General features: G+C 36.8%; 1 protein-coding gene and 1 long non-coding RNA gene across 7 annotated transcripts in view; one reads left to right on the top strand and one right to left on the bottom strand.

The window, feature by feature from the left end:
- Positions 1 to 20,381, bottom strand: part of LOC140252247 (uncharacterized) — a 50,063-nt gene that overhangs the window by 6,473 nt on the left and 23,209 nt on the right. The window lies entirely within an intron of this gene.
- The window catches only part of PDE5A (phosphodiesterase 5A), a 63,390-nt gene that overhangs the window by 31,734 nt on the left and 11,275 nt on the right, over positions 1 to 20,381 (top strand). For 4 of the 6 annotated variants that reach the window (XM_072336680.1, XM_072336682.1, XM_072336685.1 and 1 more), the window contains exons 8-15: positions 169 to 277; positions 3,465 to 3,549; positions 7,161 to 7,336; positions 8,774 to 8,833; positions 12,321 to 12,467; positions 14,172 to 14,297; positions 15,849 to 15,943; positions 20,028 to 20,115. In XM_072336680.1, the coding sequence (XP_072192781.1) occupies positions 169 to 277; positions 3,465 to 3,549; positions 7,161 to 7,336; positions 8,774 to 8,833; positions 12,321 to 12,467; positions 14,172 to 14,297; positions 15,849 to 15,943; positions 20,028 to 20,115 (886 nt within the window). The remainder of the gene's footprint in view (positions 1 to 168; positions 278 to 3,464; positions 3,550 to 7,160; positions 7,337 to 8,773; positions 8,834 to 12,320; positions 12,468 to 14,171; positions 14,298 to 15,848; positions 15,944 to 20,027; positions 20,116 to 20,381) is intronic. The other 2 variants (XM_072336681.1, XM_072336686.1) reach the window with 1 other exon arrangement.

Genomic DNA, 20,381 nt, shown 5'->3' with positions numbered 1-20,381 from the left:
GCAGTGACAGATGGATTGTGTACAGAATTTTAACTCAGTTCTACTACAGTGCTGTTGGTTATATCTTTCTTGACTGCAGACATGAAGGATATTTGCAGTTACCTACTATGCATAATGAAGTGACTTGACGTCATACTAAGCACATAAAAACAATATTGCTTCTTTCAGAGACTATGATACAAACAAAATCAATTATATGTATGCTCAGTATGTCAAGAATACAATGGAGCCTCTCAACATCCCAGATGTCTGCAAAGACAGAAGATTTCCCTGGACAGTAAGTAAAATAACCTAAGGTTTGTAATTCAGAAATGAATTTTTTCTTTTCTATTTGCCTTTCAAATCTTTCTTGCTTCCCTTCCCTTCCTGCCCCCCTCCCCTCCCCTTTTTTTTTCTTTCTTTTTTTTTTTTTTTTTTTTTTTTAATTTAATGGTCACAGAATTCTCCAAACACAAAGAAACTTAACAGCATTTGCTTCTTAAAATCACTGCAGAAACAGCACCATACTCACAAAGTGGGCAGGGTATCTCTACCGCCATTATTAAAAAAATCTTAGCATTCACCAGTGGATAAATAGACGCCATGATGTGGAGAGCTTGCAATACATTCTCTGCAAAGCATTTAAGTGAAGAACAGTTGGAGGTTTTCATAGTAATCCTCTGTAGCTTACTGTGATTGTTGGGAGGCTCTCAGAAGCTCCTTCCCTTTTATTCTCTCCCTTCTCTACTTACTTTGGCAATGATTAATGATATGCATGCAAGTTCTTTGCTGTTTGGGATAAGCAACAACTTCACTTTTTAAGGAAGCTTTTGCTTTACACTTCATCAGATAAATGCTCATGGCATGATGTACTGCAGAACACATACTGGAGAGCTAGCAGGGAAGGCCACTTGGCAAGACTCAGATTACAGTCATGGGTGCACTGAAAGCTGTTGTCAATACAACACAAAGTTGTAATTCTGTGTTTTCCTCTCAATGCAAAATCTTGAACAAAACACTTCTTACAACAGATAAGCCTGTCAACTGGGGGGGGGGGCTCAGGGGAAGAGAAAGAGGGAGATGTTTTACAGTAATCAGCAGGTTGTTACCAAGCTCTTTGTTCTGAATCACACAACCAAGATTTCAGAAGGTACCATAGCATTGCCTATGATTGTACCAGTAAGTGGATAGGACGAGCAGCATCATGGTGGGGAGCTCCGTTGATTCACTTTTACTCTGTGCAAGGTTTCACTAATGTTCTGGAGTAGGATTATATGAAGGACAGAGCAAAAAAACCCTGAGTGCTTGCCATGGTGCAGGGCCCAAAGTTATCTTAACTGCAGGAGTGGAAGACAAAAAAGAATCGCATGGATATACTACATGAAGTCATTAAAGAAATAAGCAACTATTTTGAAGACATTTCAAATACATAAAAGGAACACCAAATGACTGTCTGAAACAAAACTTTCTCTTTGTCGGTGGAGTTAGAGTTCTTATACATTTTTCCTGATATCTGGATGATTTACACACAATGCATATGAAAGAAACATGAAGAAAATAATGTTTTTTAACACAGCCACAGAGGCTGCATCTCTACTGCTATGTAAGAGAAATCTTAAGGCTGCAGGCAAAATCTTTTTAAAGCTGACAAACTATGGCATGAGGGAAATCCCAGGTGTACTTCGTAACCTAAAAATGCTGACTTGCCTCTTTCTTTGGAGAATGTTCAACGGTTCACTTACTCACTTAATAAAAAGGACTTTGTGCTTTCTAAATACACTGGCAGCCAACATAGTGACATGAGGCAGAAAACTAGTATAGGTTCCTTCACAGGAGAGCCCTAATATTGGCTGCCTCAGGTTCAGTATGTGCAAGGACAGTAAGTAAACCATGGTTTCAGCAACCATGCATCTTTGTTTTTCCCTGAACCAACAAAGCTAGAGCAGTGGAGATAAAGTTCAAATATCTGCAACACTCCTTAAAGCCATTTATGCCTGTTATTGTTTAGTATCCTTCCTTTTCATCAATACTGGGTCAAGTATGTTTTTTAAGCACTGTGAACTTCGATCTTATCTCACTTCATACAAGTTTGAGTGTCTGTGCATTTGAACTTTACTGTAAAACAGCAGTTTCTTCTTAGGGTAGCCCTCAACCATTTTTCATGCCAACCTGATTTAATGTTTCTCAGTTGTGTCTGCTGGAGAGATCTAGGGAGAGATGCTTGCTCTTATCCTTCTTTTACAGCTGATTACACATGTACATATTTTTAGACCAAAGTACAGAAACCACTAAATCATAGTCCCGAGTTATTCCATCTGTCCTTTCGATAATGAGCTCCTAAATATTAAATTCCCATAGTCATGTAAAGTATCCATCATGACATAATCCTTAATGTTTTCTTCAAACACTCATACTTCCTATTGTCAGTTATAGGCACTATAGTTTTTATGCATTTGCTTGCAAAGGAAGTTTTCAATCTCTTGCAGAGCACCAAATAGCAAAGCAACAGTAGTAAAACAAACAAACAATTCACCCAACCCCTTTGATCTGAAATATTGGTGTGTGCACATCTTTTGTGCCACATACAATTAGAGATTGTCCCTAATTTACTTCTCGGCAACTGCCACATTATTCTAGAACTAAGAGCTACAGAACAAAAGTAGGTCATTTTCTTACCAGAAATTTGAAAAAGATGCTTTGTCATTTTATTCTACCCATCCACACTTTTACTTCACAAATTAATTCAGTGTCCTTGTCTAGGAGCATAAAACAAACTGATAGCAAAATATACTCAACCTAGCAATGATAAAAGGCCTTTGGAAGACTGCAGAATGTTGACCTACTTGGAAAACTGGTCATTCTTTGGATCATAATTTGGTCTTCACTAAGGCACCTCTCATTGCATTGGTGGATTAATTAAGGTGTCTCAAACAAACCAAAAGGGTTTACCGAAAGTTTAGTGTCACAAAATACACAATTAGCTTAATGACATGAACTCTTGTTTTATAATCTGTATGGCCCTACTGCAAGTACAGGGGAGATGCTAGAAATGGAAGAGGTCAGATAATTTCATAGCTCTTTAACTAATGAGAGTAGAAAGGTGTCCTAAAGCCCAGCTGATCTCTTTTCAGCTGCACTGGGTTGAACACTCTGTCTTGGTGCAAAATTGTTGTTGTCATGAAAGTGAAGTGGAAGAATTTATTGTGAAATTAACACATTTTTAGCACAGCGTTGCAAGTCCCTGGAAAGCCTGAATGGTCACTGTCATCATTACTTGTATTATTATTCACCGAAGCTTGTATCAGATGTAATGTTTACTACACCATCCAGCCAAGGATGTGTAAACTCTTCAAAGACATGGTTGCTTTCTGAAGGAACATGTGTAAACCAATAGTGCAAACCTTCTCTCTGCATTTTCTTTTCAGGTACTTAAACACCGGCCTTAAAAGTTTTAACTGTTTTGTTTTGCTTTGTTTGTTTAACAGACTGACAACGCAGAAAGTGTAAGTCAACATATAAAGAGTTTGCTGTGTACACCAATAAAAAATGGGAAAAAGAATAAGGTGATAGGTAGGTATCCTTACAAAAAATACTTTTACAAAAAATATTTTTGTATATTTCATGGAAATATTTCTGTGTTCCACAGTACAATCTCAGCAACAGATGCAGGGGAAATATCTTAATTATGATGCTTCCAACCAACAAGTCCATTACAAAATTGCCTGTAAATTGCTTACCTTACAAGTAAGCAAGATAATTACCAATATCTACAACACTCTTGTGATACTTCACTATTTTTATAGATTCAAAATACATAGATAGCCCTGGTGTGGATCCTCAAATCTGGATGAACATTTGAATTGTCGGGAGGAATAATAAATCCCTGTTAAGAGAACTTAAGGGCATAGGCTGAATGTGTGTTAAGTCTTTCGGTGAGTTTCAGATTCACCTTACTCAAGGGTATAACGATGCCACTGGAAATTACCTGGACTTCCCCGTGCCATGGGAATTGGAATGCATGTCAGTGTGCTATGCTGGCAACAGTAAGCTCCACAATGAAACAGAATGTAAAATATACTCACTTCTAGATAGTACCATGAGTGCATCTTCCTCAACATTGCAGAATTTAGCAAGAAAATCTTCCAAGAGTGCATTTTTAATCATCTTCAAGTAATTGTTGTTGAGAGTTATGACAAAACTACATAATCAATATTTATACTAAATGAGATCCATTTTCCATGAAGACAGATCTTATTTTATTTCCAGAAACAGAAAGAGAAGCCTTCTTTTCTAAATAGAGTTCCCTGAAATTTCTTTATCAGCTTCTTCAGTGAGTTCTTTTATTACATTGTTGTATATATTCTACCAGACTCTAGAAGACCAAGATAAAAAATTGGACTATTGAGCCTTAGAGATATTTCACTGTGCTGTTGACTGCTGATAAAACTGTTGCATCTGATGTCATATGAAGATCTTCAATTTTTTTTCCGTGGAAGTTCAAGCTAAGTTACCATCAGAGTACCCCTTTAGGTGGGTTTTTCAAGTTTGAGCAATGGGAAATCTTCAAAGTCCTTTAAGGACCACACAGATAATGTTCAGATCTTTAATAGGACAGGGTCAAAAAGTTTTCGTGGGGACAATACCCAGAAGCTCCTTTTGCATATTATATATAGTACAAGATTATTTTAAGTCTTCTCTTATTTAAAAATAAGTATACCCAAGACCAGAACTTGGGGTGTGAAATGTGCAGCTGAGGGGTGAGGGTGGGAAAAGCTCTCCACAGCAAAACCAAGCAAATCTTATTGGAAAAGAGGTGAAATTTTTATTCTTCAGACTTGTGCATTTTTCAGGTATGTGGTAAAAATTTTATTGAATCTTTCTTTGTTTTTTTATGTCCCAATAAAAGAATTTTGAGTTCCTTTAATTCTAATGTACGGCCCCCTGAATGCTTTGGTGAATCTTTTGAAAAATATTGAAGAGTATTCTTGATGTAGTTTTCCCAGGTTTTTTTTTTTTTTTTTTTTTTTTTTTTTTTTTTTTTTTTTGTTGTTGTTGTTGTTGTTGTTGTTGTTGTTGCTTTTTTTTTTTTTTAAAGGGCATTTATGTTTATCCAAATGCTTTGTCTTCTAAGAATTCATTTGCTTTTATGGCTTACTCAGTTGTGTTTGTTACATCACCGTTGCTATGGAAATAATTATAAAATCATAAACAGTACTAAACAGAGATCTGAAAGTAAGTTCCATGAGATTTTCCCTGAGCTTTATAAGTTGCTTCTTTTTCCCAGGGAAAGATAATCTTGTTTTCGGTCAGTCCTTATTCTCTAAAATTATATATTTTTACTACCAGTTAAGGATCTACTAATCCATTAAGTCAGAATCCTGTTTGCAATATTCAGATACCACAATGCCTGCCGAGTAGTTCACAACTACAGTTGTAATATTCTTGTCTCTTTAGAGGAAATTCTGATACTAAAATAACAGTTCCCTGAAGAGAACATCATTTGAAAATAGGCCAGTGTTCATATATTGCCATTAGACATTAAAACTTCTATGTGCAAAGCCGCTGTTCTTCTAAAAACATATTTTAAATGTGTGTATAACATTCTTTTTTTCTCCTTTTTTTCCGCTTACTGTAAAAGGGCAGATACAAACTTGCTCCCTCAGACAGACTGTATGTTTCTTTCAATTAAAAACCTTTGTGAGGTTTTTTAGTCTGAATTTAGAGTATTACAATGCTAGAAATACTTCCATTAAAAGAAAAAACAATACAAAAAAAACCCACAAAACAATAGCACTGGTAAGACCTTAGAGCAGAGCAGCTGCTGATAATGTTCAATGTTGGTACTGCTGTAAAATAGTATTAATTATAATTTTGTCCTATATATAAGCAGATCCATCTTGTCTGGTCTTATGGTGGCAGTGTAAGGCATTCATATTCTGTTCACACAGCTCTGCTAGAGCAAGAAAACCTGAAAGTTGGTTACAGTGGTTTAGAAACATCCAACTGTATCTTCCCTTCTGCTGTTAAAGTACATATTGAATCAGTCATTGCTTCATCTGCAAAATATTCTTGACAAAATAAGGGAAGCATACAGACTGGTACGCAATTACATTTTATATCAAAATAAGACTTTTGCGATTACTGTTTTATTTAGATTTTTTAGTTTGAAACTAAGTTTTTCACTGGGTCACTTATTTACAACTAATTAGGAATATGTTAGCATTTATCCTTAAAACTGCTAGTACTTACACTCTTGAGAGCAAGGAAACATATGGACACGCTTAAGACAATAATCACGCTCTCAGCTCTTTTGGACAATGTATGCTTACAAAGCAGCTGCTTTAAATCATATTCTACTTTCTTAGCAAAAATTGCCAGGCACTAGATAAAGCTAAATTGAGGTATATAAGTGAATTCCCATCTGCTTAGAATGGTACTGAAAATTTAATCTGCAGGCTTCGTAACAGTTACCTGTCAGGACCCTCAATGGCAAGTGCACAGAAACGTCTGGCACCAATCAGTAGAAAAAAATGGAAAATAAATAGATGCAACTACCAATCATTTTGATGCTAACAACCTGATATCTATAAGATGCTTTTTGATGACTTCAGGAACCTTTGAAGCAGGCTGTAATTCAATCACATCTTCATAAAGTCAGCAAATATATTCGAACCTTGAGCCTCAATTTGGTTATTATCTGTTATATTCATTTATTTTAAGAAATTTCCAGTACTGACTCAAATAAGGAGACAAAAACTCTGTGTAACAGTGTTCTGACTTTCATAAATGATCTTTTGGCATGCTTACAAAAATTTAATTAGCCTCCAAAGGACACATTGTCTTTAGGGATTATATCAATCTAGAATTCTATTAATAATTAGAGTCAGGATGAAAACTACCCTAGAATTTCACCTATATTTTTTGCTTTGTATATCCTAATAAGTGCTTTTTAGGTCTACTAAGTAATATATTATGCTTTAAGATTTATGCTGTAATACAAGGAAACACATCTAATAAGCTTTAAAAGTCTACAGAATTCCTGCATGTAACTTTCATGTATATTGGTGGTTTGTACTGTAGGCTAATTGGTAACAGACCTAGTAGTTCTGTTGATGTTCCATACTATAGGTGATGTTTTGACAATTCAATCTATTACTTCATGTTTCTCTATCCTGACTTAGGAGTATGCCAGCTTGTGAATAAGATGGAAGAAAACTCAGGCAAGATCAAGGCTTTCAACAGAAATGATGAGCAGTTTCTGGAAGCATTTGTCATCTTTTGTGGCTTGGGAATCCAGAATACACAGATGTATGAAGCTGTAGAAAGAGCAATGGCCAAACAGATGGTGACATTAGAGGTGAGCTCAAAAACTAAGTGATGTTCAATTGGCACAAACCAGATATTCATATTCTTCAAACCTCATCCGTTCTACACATAAAAGCAGCTACTCACATGAACAGAAACTGTTCTCCCTGATGAGAACAGCATTTGTCCTGATGAGTTGCACAGGAATTTTTCTGCTTGTTTCCATGTCTCCCAGCAGACTGTTTTATTTGGTATTGTACTTTAACTTGACTCATGAGATTTAGCAGTGAACTGAACACATCTTTTCCTTTACACGAGGCTACACATTGGCAACACAGTTAGTTTGTTCTGTTGCGTAGGAAGAGGAAATGGTTTAGGGGATTAGGGGCTTCCTTTTCTTGTCTGAGGTTTTCTGTGATTATTTTGGCTTAGTCCTTTAGACAAACTGGTTTGTCAAGCATCAACAGCATTACTGTAGGTTTTCAGCAATTTCCTTAAACTCCATCAAACCATATCAAGATGAACATCATCTAGTCTCAGCCATTGAATTGGTTACTGTTAAGCTTAATAGCTAAAGAGGGCTTTAGTTAGAGAAGCTGAATTACTCAGAGGTGATAAACTGAAGCTGAATGTGAAATATTTGTAGACTTTGGATCTCCTAACATTCTTTATGTAAACAGAGTATTTGGAGGACTCTAAAATGTGGATTACGTAACATGTAGCCTCTAAAAAATGAAGAAAAAAAAAATCACCACTCTCAAATAAACCTGTATAAAATCATGTTAAATAAAAAGGTAGTAAAATTATCATCAAGATAATTTAAGTACTTTAAAAAGAAGCTGTTTGGTTACATGGCAGATCAGCAATTCTGTCTCCTACATTTTACAATACATAAAGTACATACCCATAACTTCTATAATGGAAAAAGATTATAAGCTAATACCTAAATTGAATTATTTATAAAATAATTTATCCTTTAGTTGCTAAAACAGTCTGAAACATTTTCATGTTCTGGGCTCTCACAACTGAAAAATATGAGCTTATTTTCTTAATTTAAAACAAACATGTTTTCTTTCAGACTTTTCTGCCAAACTTCAGTTAAGGCAAAATTTTCTTTTATGTCTGAATAAACTCCTGAAAGGATTATTATGGCAACAACGTCAGGCACATAATTATAGCCCTTTCATGAATTATTTGTCTTTGAAAGTGGGGCATGAAAACTTTCCAAAGAGAAAATCAGAGTTCTTTGCTCATTTATAGAAACTATTTACGTTTTCTTGGCCTAATTATATCAAGAAGATTCTGTGCTATGGCAGATCTCTTCCCACATGCTTTCAGAACATAAAAGCAGTGCAGGCCCTGCAGGGACACTACATTTCATCGGCAAGAGCAATGTAATGCAGCTGCAGACTGAAAATTCTGCTTGCTGAGACACTCTGCTTTGTTACATTGCTCTTTTGTTTGTACTAAGGGCTCCTCTTCTCTTTAGGTTCTCTCATACCATGCGTCTGCTGCTGAGGAGGAAACAAGGGAGCTGCAGGTAACAGCGGTAATTGAATTTTTTCCTATTTCTTTTGAAATATTCCATTGATATAATGATGAAGGACGGTCCTTTACACAGACGTGATCCCTACATGTTCAGAAACACACACTTTCCAGAAATAAAAATTACAATGAACCTAACACTACAGTGTACAGAGGGCTGCAATTACAGAAAGAAATAAACAAACAAAAAACAGAAAAATAAATAGTTACTGACATAATGACTGCCATTTTTATGAGTTTAAGTGACAGCAGCAGTTGATGCAATAATAGTATCTACTCATAATGATTAAGTATTGCAGAAGCAAAAAAAACAAAAAAAAAACAACCAAAAAACAAAACCAACAACCACCCAAAATCTTGCGAAATCTTCTTCTGGCAGCTAAGTCTGAATTTTGTATATTTTATATCTTTGGTATATTTCAAGCTTCCCAAGCATGGATGCAGCTTTATGGCCTATGACAGAAATACAGCATTTAATTATTCTTATGTTTACTTTTCTGTGCAGTGTCCCATTGTGCTCATGTTTAATCCTGTGTTTACAAACCATTGCCTTAGGAGTAATTACAGCCATGATTTCAAGTATAGTTCAAAGCACATCTTGTGCTTAGTCTCTGCTGTTCTTTCTGTTGGAACACAATGTTCTGGGCAAACTGCATCCCCTCTACTGTGAGGAAGACAATGAAAGTGGTGGAGGGACAAAGAGGAAGGTAAAGAAAGGGGACAACAAGGAGACCATATGGTATGGGACTGGACTAGACAAAGCAGGGTGCCATAGAACAAGGCACATGACTAAGTTTGGAACAGTTAGTGTCATGCACATTTTGAACCTCAGTTCTACCACACTACTGCTTTCTGATAAAAAAGACACTGGCGAGAATAGTATGCTATGCATCTGCAGTAGTTTCTTTTAAGGGCTTGTGTTGCAGTCCCTGTGGTTCCAGCTACACTGCTGCACAAAACAGCAACCTTTTCAACCACCACTTCTTGAGGCAGAACCAGAGCACAAAGCACCTGCTGTCTCCAAGAAGCCTGTGTAGATGAATGCAATAGATTTGGATTCCTCTATCTTACTGTTTAGCAGCACTATTTGAGCAGAATTTATGCCTTTAAATAAATCACATATCCTCACATTACATCCCAAAGCATGAAACACATACCTAATTTTTCATGCTATGAAACTATCAATTTTAATAAGGTAATAAAATTATTTCAGATAATTAGCTGAAAAAAAGAAAATATGCGCTAAAAGTAATGATATTGTAAGACTTCGGGCCAGCACATGGATCCCTATGCAAACTAATTATCAAACACTATTTACAGTGAAGGTGTCAATTTGTGGTGTTTGGCCTCATTACCAGAGAATGGTCCCTTTCTTTTTTTCTTCTTTGGAGTATTCTTGGTCATGGAGAGGATTTTGTTCAGTAACCCTTTTTCCTTTTCCCATCAGTTGCCAACATACATCTCTGTAGTCTTGCTGTTTCACTGAACAGACCTTTATTTCCAGCGAACCTCTACTTTGAGAAAAAAAACTGTCTGAGACTTAGAATATGTTAAGAGGGAAGAAACATATTCTGTAATCTTTCTAAATTGGAAAAACAGTCAAGAGAAACACTTCCTAAAATTGTGTTCAACATATTAGAGACAGTCTACTTCCTGTAATGGACTTCCCAGCCAACCTTGAATTTGTGTGGGATTTGTTGCTCCAGCTGGATGCATATATAAGTCTACTGGGCTCAATGGAATTCATCCCAGGGTATTTAGAGTTGGCTGCTGTCATCACAAGATCTCTTGCAATTATTTTTCAACAGTCTTGGGAATCTAGAGAGGTCACAGTCAACTCAAAGCTGGCAAATGTTGTCCCAGTTTTCAAGAAGGGCAGTAAAGATGACCCTGGTTATTACAGACCTGTCAGTATCACTTCAACTCCTGCCAAAATTATGGAGAAGATTATTCTGGAAGTCATTGAAAAACACTTGAAAGACAACATAGTCACTGGTCATGGCCAACACAGGGAGGAAGTTCTGTTTAACAAACTTTATCTTCTTTTGTTACAAGGTTACTCACCTAGTTGACCAAGAAAAGCCAGCTAGTGTAATTTTGTTTCTCAGCAAAACATTCCATACTGTTTATTGCAGTATGTTCTAGACAAAATGTCCAGCATACAGGTAGAAAAAAAATGTAATATAATGAGTGAATAATTAGCTGATAAGTTAGACTCAAATGGCTATAGTAAATGGATTTACATGAAGCTGGCAGCCCATCACTACTGGGCTTCTGTAGGGAGCCATTATAAGTCTAGTTCTCTTCAGTGTTTTTATCTGTGACTCAGATACAGGACTTGAAGATATACTAAGTAAATTTCTGGACAACACTAAATTAGGAGGAGCTATTGACTCCTTTGAGGGCAGAGAGGCCTTGCAGAGGGATCTCGACTAATTGAAGAGCTTAGTAATCACCAACCACATGAAATTTCACTAGAGCAAGTGCCAGATTCTGCACCTGGGATGAGACAACCCAGTACAGGCTGACGGATATGTGGATGACAGGCAGACTCACAGAAATGAATATGGGGATTCTAGTTGATGGCAAGTTGAATGTGAATCAGCAGTATACTCTGGCAGCCAACAGGGCCAAATGTATCTTGGGATGCATCATGCTCAATACTGCAAGGCTGGTTGAGGGAAAGCATTGTCCTGTTCTGCCCTGCTCTGGTGTAGCCTCATCTTGAGCACTGAATATTAATTTTGAACTTGTTCTGCAATTGCCCAGAAAAATGGGAGCCTCATAGTGGGAAAGTGATTTTTCAGTGTATAGCATAGCATAAGACTTACCATTTATTTTGTTGATGACTTTAACGTCTATATTTTGATGGGCATTCAATACTTACACTCTAAATTTTAAAACTTGAAAAATTACAGCTGTAATATACAGAGAGAGGATGAAGGTTATAATAAAAGTTACAGATTTTAAAATGTACTGAGTTTTTTGCATCTACTTCATAATTTCAAGTTTCAAATCAAAGTTGTATGACTGTACACAAAATACATTAAAAACATTGTTCAAAGATTTTAAAGATGATCTGATGACAGGTGAACCCTAATTTTTCAAATTTTTAGCCCTGAGAAATCTCTGCTTGAGGACAAATTCTAACTATCTCAGTAGCTGGATGTGAATTCTGCCACTGTCTTATTTTCTCAGTCTCACAATTTCAAACATACTCCCTGTTATAACTTCTCTTAGGTGACTTAGTTAAGACTTTTTGAACATGCAATACTTTCCTTATTCTTTTGATCTATGGAAAAGTGTTCATTAAATCAAATAAACAAATGAGGCAGTGTTAAAGTGGAAGAGCTAAGGAAAGATAAATGGGAAGTAATGATAAGGTTAGAGAATAACATGAAGGTAAAATGTAGGATCTCACGATTTGTCCATTGAAAAAGCATTTATGTTACGCTTTCTCTTCTCTAGTTCTGTTTTATTTTCTTCTCTAGGCTGCTGTAGTACCATCTGCACAATCTCTCAACCTAACTGACTTCAACTTCAGTGATTTTGAGCTATCAGATTTTGAAACAACGCTGTGTACAATTCGAATGTTCACAGACCTCAACCTGGTGCAGAATTTCCAAATGAAACATGAGGTATGAATGCTGCCAGACGCTGCTTCACATAAAGAGACAAATTAATTACTGGAAAATAAGAAGAATAGTGAAAGGAACCTACAGCAAATGCATTTGAAAATCTGTGTTTAAAAGTAGATAGCAAATTATGAAAAGTATTTAAAGTATTGTGGTTTCTTTCTAGTTTGGTTCAATTGAATAATTAACAACTTGGTTGATGGACTAGAAAATGCATTTAGAAAACCTGGAGAATTGGGGGTGTGGTTAAAATTCTGGTGAGTTTTTAGAAGTATATCAGTATTTCAAAACCAGCAAGACTAAATACTCAGCTGCATAAATCAGAGACAGTAAACAAAAGAATAGGTAGAACTAGCACAGAAAAGCATATCCAGGCTACTGGTATAAAAAACTGTGAGAAGTCAGTTATGTTCCGCAGTAGCAAAAATAGCAAATATTGTTCTTTATTTTCATGGGAGTGGTATTTAAGGCCCATGGAGTAATTATATCATAGCTCATAGATTTGCAAGAACAAAATAACACCATGACAATAGATACAAGTACACATCTCAACAGAAATAAGAGAGCATTAACAGCTTTGAAGCTACAGCACTGTCTTTCCATTCTAGAACTAAAGAAAACTAGCGGTAGCAAAACATTCCTTATTTAAGAGTGGAAAATCGGAAAATTCTGCTCTTCTTGTGCAGAATAGTTTATGTGGATGAATGATAATGGATTTTCATTTCTGTGACCTTTCACTAGGAGCTCTAAAAATCATCTTGAACAAACTAAGGTTGAAGTCCTCAGCCTGCATTTAACAGACAGCAGTATGCACCATGCACTTAAACTAAGTCATGTGTTTTAGTGCACGTGATTACCATATGACCTTCAAGCCTTTTGCTCTCTTAAAAGTAAAGTATATCCCACAATTTTTAAGACATTTGTGTAAAACACTTAGAACATACTTTCTTCCTTCATAAGAAAATGCAACCCAGCAATATAATAATCACTGTCATACTATCATGCTTGCTTTCCTTAGTCTAATTCTGCTTGTCTTTTGACAAGCTGATATGAGTGAAAAGACATGTTCATCATCAGAACATTTCTTAAGAAAGCTCTGTAATTAAAAAATGAATTGTCTCCGTGAAATATGTTGTTACAAGCAAGCGGTTTTTTTTTTTTGTTTGTTTGTTTTTTTTTTTTTTTTTTTTTTTTTTCTACCAGCTATCTCAAGATACCTCAGTTTCTGACTTAACAGCAGCTTCTAACACAGAAGATATTAACATAGGCTGGATGTTAGGAAATAGCTAATATTACAAAAGAGTGGTCAGGCAGTGCAATGGGCTGCCCAGGGAGGTGGTGGAGTCACCATCCCTGGAGGTGTTCAAGGAATGTTTAGACATGTTGTGGGACATGGTTTAGTGAGAACTATTGGTGAGAGGTGAACAGTTGTACCGGATGATCTGTAGGTTTTTTCCAACCTTAGTGATTCTATGATTCTATTATTTAGCCATAATAAAACCACAAATGTTACATTCAGAAGAAAAAGCTAGTGATTGTAAGTATTTTCTTGTCTATGTTCACAGTTACAAGTATGTCATTTTAAAACTGAAGTGAGGTAAGAGGAAGAATGTTCTGTATGACAGTTTTCAATTGAGAAGGATTTATTTTCCTAAAAAGAAACTCCTAATATATTTACAGTTAACTATATGATGCTGTTTCTTAAAGGTTCTCTGCAGATGGATTTTAAGCGTGAAGAAAAATTATCGGAAAAATGTTGCTTATCACAATTGGAGACATGCCTTTAATACAGCACAGTGCATGTTTGCTGCTTTAAAATCTGGTAAAATTCAGGTACATTTTACTGTTACTACATTAAGAACCTTCTGACTGAACAGATTTTGTAATGATCTGATTCTCGTGTCAATAAGATGCTCAACATGAGAGTATCACTAATGAAATCAAAGTTTTTCTGAAGACTGAAAGCTGAAGACTTCTGGCTTTAAGTGCTTGGTTTGTTAACTTGGTGTCATGTTGTTATGTATTCAGTTTCAGTTAAATCCTTTGGAATGATTGAGTGGATGCTCCCAATAGGAATATCTCAAAGAGAGGATAAATTAATCCTATTTGTAGACCAAACACCAGTACAAGACAAGGCATTCCCTGCCTCTACAAACTTTATCTTACTTAAAAAGACAAAGGGCACTGGAAGAGACAAAGGCAAAGGCATTCCCATTCCTTCTACATTAAAAAGAAACATGGTAGTTTTGCTCTGTGAGAATCATCTCAGATGATTCTGATAGTTTACTTGCTATTTTTGGAATCTTGTCAGTCCCCACTTCCAAATATATATAAGGAAATATATATGTTTCCATGTATATATTTTTTCCTAACTGCATTGGATGCCACTCTCATTTTCACATTCTAGACTCTTGATTCAGTAACTGCACTGAACGTAGGTTTCTTAATTTCACCTGAGAGGAAAAACAAGCAATAGGACTCATAAGTGAAACACAGAATCAGTCATTTCTAAACTGACCTGACTAGAACAGGCTGCATTATCTAGAAATCAGATGCTATCCACAGAAGCTTTATTTGCTTGAAGAAAATCTGGATTCAGCCATACACAGAATTCAGCCCCTCAGCCATCTGTACAGTGCTGTTTTTCAAATTTCTGTCTGACTTCTGTGCTTGCTATTCCTGTCCCATTATAAATATGCTGCAAGAACACTGTAGCTTTGTCCAGCCTCTGTTTGTCACTAGTCAGGTTTAAAGAAATATTTTATCAATTTGTATTAATTAATACTAAAGATGAGGAATAGCTATGAAAGAGAAACAGTAAGCTCTCCGCTAATCTCTGCTGGAGCACTAGAATAAGTTCATAATAATGAATCAGATACTGATTAATTTTGTTTTCCGTGGGTTTTGAACTTCTGTTAGTATATTTGTGCAGTGGATCAGCGAAGAGCATGTCATTTTTCCTTTCTGATTATTCCAAAGACACGTGTGCTTTTATACCGGTTTAGGGAACGCAGCCTAACTCCCTTGAGTTTATATAGAAGCTGAACTAAAAGAGATGGGGCCTGATGCTGTCTTTTCCCTATCAGATGATATCATACAAGTCACTGTGTCTTCCTCTGCACCAGTTTCCTCATCAGTAATATAGGGCTAGAGGATGTTATTTCTTTCTGAATACTGCACTGACACCTATGGAGAATGATTACTGCTGCACACAACTTCAGAAATAACCCCTTATTCTCACCATACAGTTTTATGTCTGTGGCCTCTTTGGGCCAAAGCCGCATCACCTACATAGGTAAAAGCAAGATGGCAGGTATAAAACACACTGTGCAAAGAAATTACAAAGCTAACTCACTTACTTCTTGTATTACTCTTTATATATAGAGCAAACTGACTGACTTGGAAACACTGGCTTTGCTGATAGCAACTCTAAGCCATGATTTGGATCACAGGGGAGTGAACAATTCTTACATACAAAGGTAAGAAAGTATACTGAGAGATCTTAAGTAAAAAACAATGAATTCGCAAATACACAGAACCAAATTATGTACAACTTAATTGACTTGACAATATGAGGTTGTGCAAAGAAAAGGTCTTCACTAAGCAGTAAACACAGGAAAAGCCAGAGCCATTTAAGGAGGCCAAAGCAAAGACATGACTCATTGAATCATAAGAATCATAGAATGGTTTGGGTTGGAAGGACCTCAAATCCCCTTTAATAGGCAGGGTCATCAACCACCAGATCAGGCAACTCAGGGCCCCATCCCACCTGGCCTTGGACACCTCCAGGGGTGGGGCATCCACAGTTTATCTGAGCAGCCTGTGCTTGGGCCTCACCACCCTCTGCATATATAATTTCCTCCTAACATATAGCCTATATCTCCCTTCTTTTAGTTTAAAGTCATTCCGCCCTGTATTATCACTATCTGCCCATGTAAAAAGCCAGTCTCCATCCTGCTTATCCTCAAGGGTACAGTGAGGTCTCCCCAGAGCCTCCTCTTCACCAGGCTAAATAAGCCTGGCTCCCTTTCTTTGTAAGAGATATGCTGAAGCCCTCTCATCATCTTCATAGCCCTCCTCTGAACCCACTCCAACAGCTCCATGTCTTTCTTATGTTGGGGGCCCCAGGCCTGAACACTGTACTCCAGATGTGGCCTCCTGAGGACAGAGTAGAGGGGTCAATCGCCTCCCTCCCCTGCTGGTCACCACTCTTTTAATACAGCCTGGGATGCCGTTGGCCTTCTGGTCTGCAAGCAGTACTGCTGGCTCATGTCCAGCTTTTCATCCACTGGAATCTCAAGTCCTTCTCCACCAGGCTGCTCTCACTGAGTTCTTCTCCCAGTCTGTACACATACCTGGGACTGTCTTAACCCAAACGCAACACCTTGCACATAACCCTACAGAACCAACTAACTACAGTGGCAGACGAAGTGAACTCTTTGTAGACTGTGCAGGGGCAGCGATTTCCTGCTCCTTTTGCAGATGTCCCATCCCCCATTTCCCACACAGAGACAGCAAAAGATCTCAGCTTCTAAGTGACAACATGCCAAAAACGTGCAGTTTTGCAGATTGCTCACTGCCCATCCAGCTGTTCCCCATCTAGTCTGGCCAGCACAGAGCTGAGATCTGCAGCCGTCTTGATGATTCCACATCATTTTAAACTCTGATTGTTTAATATGTGACTTAATCATGGTTTTCCAGAACTTTTAAGTAGATTTGGATAAGACACACATTTAAAATCACATTATAATTCAATGACTGTTTAGGATTATCTTGGATTACCTGCATTCTGATTTTGATCAATTCCAAAATGACAGAAAAGGCTTCCTAAAGCAAACAGTCTTTTAACACCTTGTATTTTAACCTAAGTATTTTACCTAAGTATTTTAACACCTTGAAACAAAATATTTTTACCAAAAAAATCTTTCACTCTGAAGTTATCAAAATGAATCATCTCAACTCTTCTGAAATTTCCTCTGTTTTCATTTTTAACCAACATGATATTTTTAAATGTACTAATAGTTCCAGATCTGCACAAAAAGTGTCTTTCAGTGAAATTTAATATTCAGTTTAAACAGTATATGATTCTTTGATTAAATAAATAGCATGACTTTTAACATGGTATAATATTATTACTGTGATATGGCAATGTGTCCTGATCTGGCCAGAGAAGGGGAAAAGATGCTAAGGAACATTTACTTGTATCTTTTTCTGGTAGAGCTGGAGAGTGGTTTTGATGCTTTGAAAGAAGCGGTCTGTTGTTCTTGCTGTGCTGAAATAAGATACTAGGGTCGGGAAAGTTTGTTCCAGGCAGAGAATACTGAAAGGCAGAAAAAAAATAAACTGAAGCAGAATACTTCCCTTTTGGGATGCATGTCTGGAATAAAACTAAGGCTGATGTGTAAAGCAAAAGGAAAAAAAAAAAAAAATCACCCCAAAATTGAATGTGTAACCTTTCTCTAGTTCCCTAATAGGGGAATCCAGCAGTAACTTGTAGCCTTGCAGCGATTAGAACTGCTCAGCTATTTTTTGCTTTATTTATTTAAAAATAAATTTCCTGGAAGACATCTGGAGAAGCGTCATCTCCTCTCAGCAATGTCCTGGGAAAGTGTCATACACAGCAAAATTGAACATTCGTACATGCTGTAAAGCAGAAATGACCACAGCTTAATAATTCTTTTTCAGTAAAGACAGTCACATGAATTTTGCTTTTAAATTCCCCGTGTACATTAAATGAAAAGTTATTTTTTCTAGAAATTGATCTCTTCTGTTGGATCTCTTGGAAGTGGAAAAAGTGGACACTTGGCATATTGATTTTTTTTTAAGCAATGGTGTTTCAAAAGTTAAAGTGGTCTTGGTAGCATAAATTACAGGAAATGAACTGTTTAAAGGTCTTTCATAGTTATGCAAGGGTTTTGTTCTCTTTTTTTTTTTTTCCCCCCCAAACCCACATGTAAAATAGACAAGCACAGAGTATGAAAACTGCATAACCAAACCTCTGTGTTCTGAAAGCAGTGGTGTCCTTTGCCCTGGCATGGTGGTTTAACAGAAACACTGTGTACTACAGAATTAAGAACCTGAGTTTATTTCTAGCACTTGTATCTTCCCAGACAGTCAGGGTCTGTAAGTACTGAGCAAGCTCTAGTTTGATGCAGTACTTGGGAAGATAACCCAAGAATTTTCTCACATATTTCTCTCTTCGATCAGGATGAACTTTAAGGACATTGTATGCATCCCATTTAACTCAATGGGAATTTCACTCAGCATGCATTGGCACAGTCCTACAACTTGTTTTCTAACAGAAACATGCAAGCATATTTGCTGTATGTTCCTCTTGCAGTGGTCTCAGAGGAGGTGCTGGGCAGCCAGCCCATAAACCTCAGGGGCTTGTATCTTCTAATCTCCTTTTCTGTGTTTTTGTTTGTCTTTCCATCTTTCTCTTGACATTTCTGTGCTTCTTAAATCCCTGGAGGCTCCTCTTATGGCTTTTATTTGAGTCTCTGTGTGCATTCACTTTACACAGGGACCCAGTGCTGTAACCACTTATTCATGTACATGATCCTTAGTCATACAGAAAGTCAGAATTTCTCAAATGATTAAATATTTGTAGGTCAAATTATAATTACAGCAATAGATTCGGGATCAGCAGCAAAACAGAATTCAGAGCACCCTGATTTAAAGAGATGAGATAAACAATGTGGGAACAGGGTTTGAAAATAAAAGATACGGTAGCAAAAGCTTAGAACATTATTATGCAGCGAAGATGAGAGGGAAACTAGAAATCCTCAGAGGAGGAATTTTACCTATTTTATCTTTAAATTTTATATCTAAGCAGTTGATTTTATGCTGATTCCCAGTGGGTGTACAACCAACATCTTGTTTCCCTTTTGGATTTCATCCTGGGTGAAGGGAAGGTAATTACAGTGCAGTAGTTTGTGTGCACATACCAGCACAATAGGAAATTATTTGTTCAACATTTGGGGACCTGCACCAGAGTCCATTGAGGTCAACAGGAACTTTCCCAATGATCTCAGTGTGCTTTAGATTAGGTCTCATTATTACTTACAAGCTTGATGTATTTGATTAAATATATGAGGCAGGTATGCAAAATGTAACATAAAACAACACTGTCACTTAAACTCTGTTTGTGGGGAAAAAAGCCAAACCAAACCAAACCAACCAACCAACCAAACAAACAAACAAAACAACAAAAAAAGCCTTTCTTGTTTCTTTTTGTTTCTCTTCCTTTTCATGGAATAACTCACTCTTTACCAGACCTTGTATTACATTCTCACTCTTTTTGTGAAGCTGGTAACAGAAGGCAGAAAACTTGAGTGGCCAGTGCTCTGACAAAGTAACAGGGTTGTCTTTTCATCCTTATTCTGGAACCTTCCAAATGTATTCATTGAGTTGCACAGAAGGGGGAAAGGAACTGGTTAAGAACAAGCACTGGTGGGTGGGGCAAACTGTTAACAAGAGGAGGACATTATAAAAGAAATTATTTTTATATGAGAATTACGTTTGATTTGATTTGTCCATCTGATGGGTCTTCTTGGTCCTCAGAAGTGAACATCCACTGGCTCAACTGTATTGCCACTCCATCATGGAGCATCACCATTTTGATCAATGCCTGATGATCCTGAATAGTCCAGTAAGTGCCTCATTGTTGTGTATAATGAAAGGAAACCATTCTCTATTTTGCTTTTTATTTTTAGCTTTTGGATAGATTCCCACTGTTATACATTCCTAAAGTGATCTGTATTCCTTTTTGGGTAAGGAAAACAAATAGCAGCAGTTTTGAAATCACAGTTCCATTTCTGAGCACCACCAAATCTTTCTAAGTGTTGCCTGATAAGGGAAGCCTTGCTAACATCCTTCTGAGTACCTGTTTTCTTCGACCAAAGAAAACAAAAATGC

The sequence above is a fragment of the Excalfactoria chinensis genome, chromosome 4, assembly GCF_039878825.1.
Source record: "Excalfactoria chinensis isolate bCotChi1 chromosome 4, bCotChi1.hap2, whole genome shotgun sequence".
NCBI classification, from domain to species: domain Eukaryota; kingdom Metazoa; phylum Chordata; class Aves; order Galliformes; family Phasianidae; genus Excalfactoria; species Excalfactoria chinensis.
The sequence above is the reverse complement of the archived record's forward strand: the minus strand, read 5'-3'. Positions and strand labels throughout refer to the sequence as shown.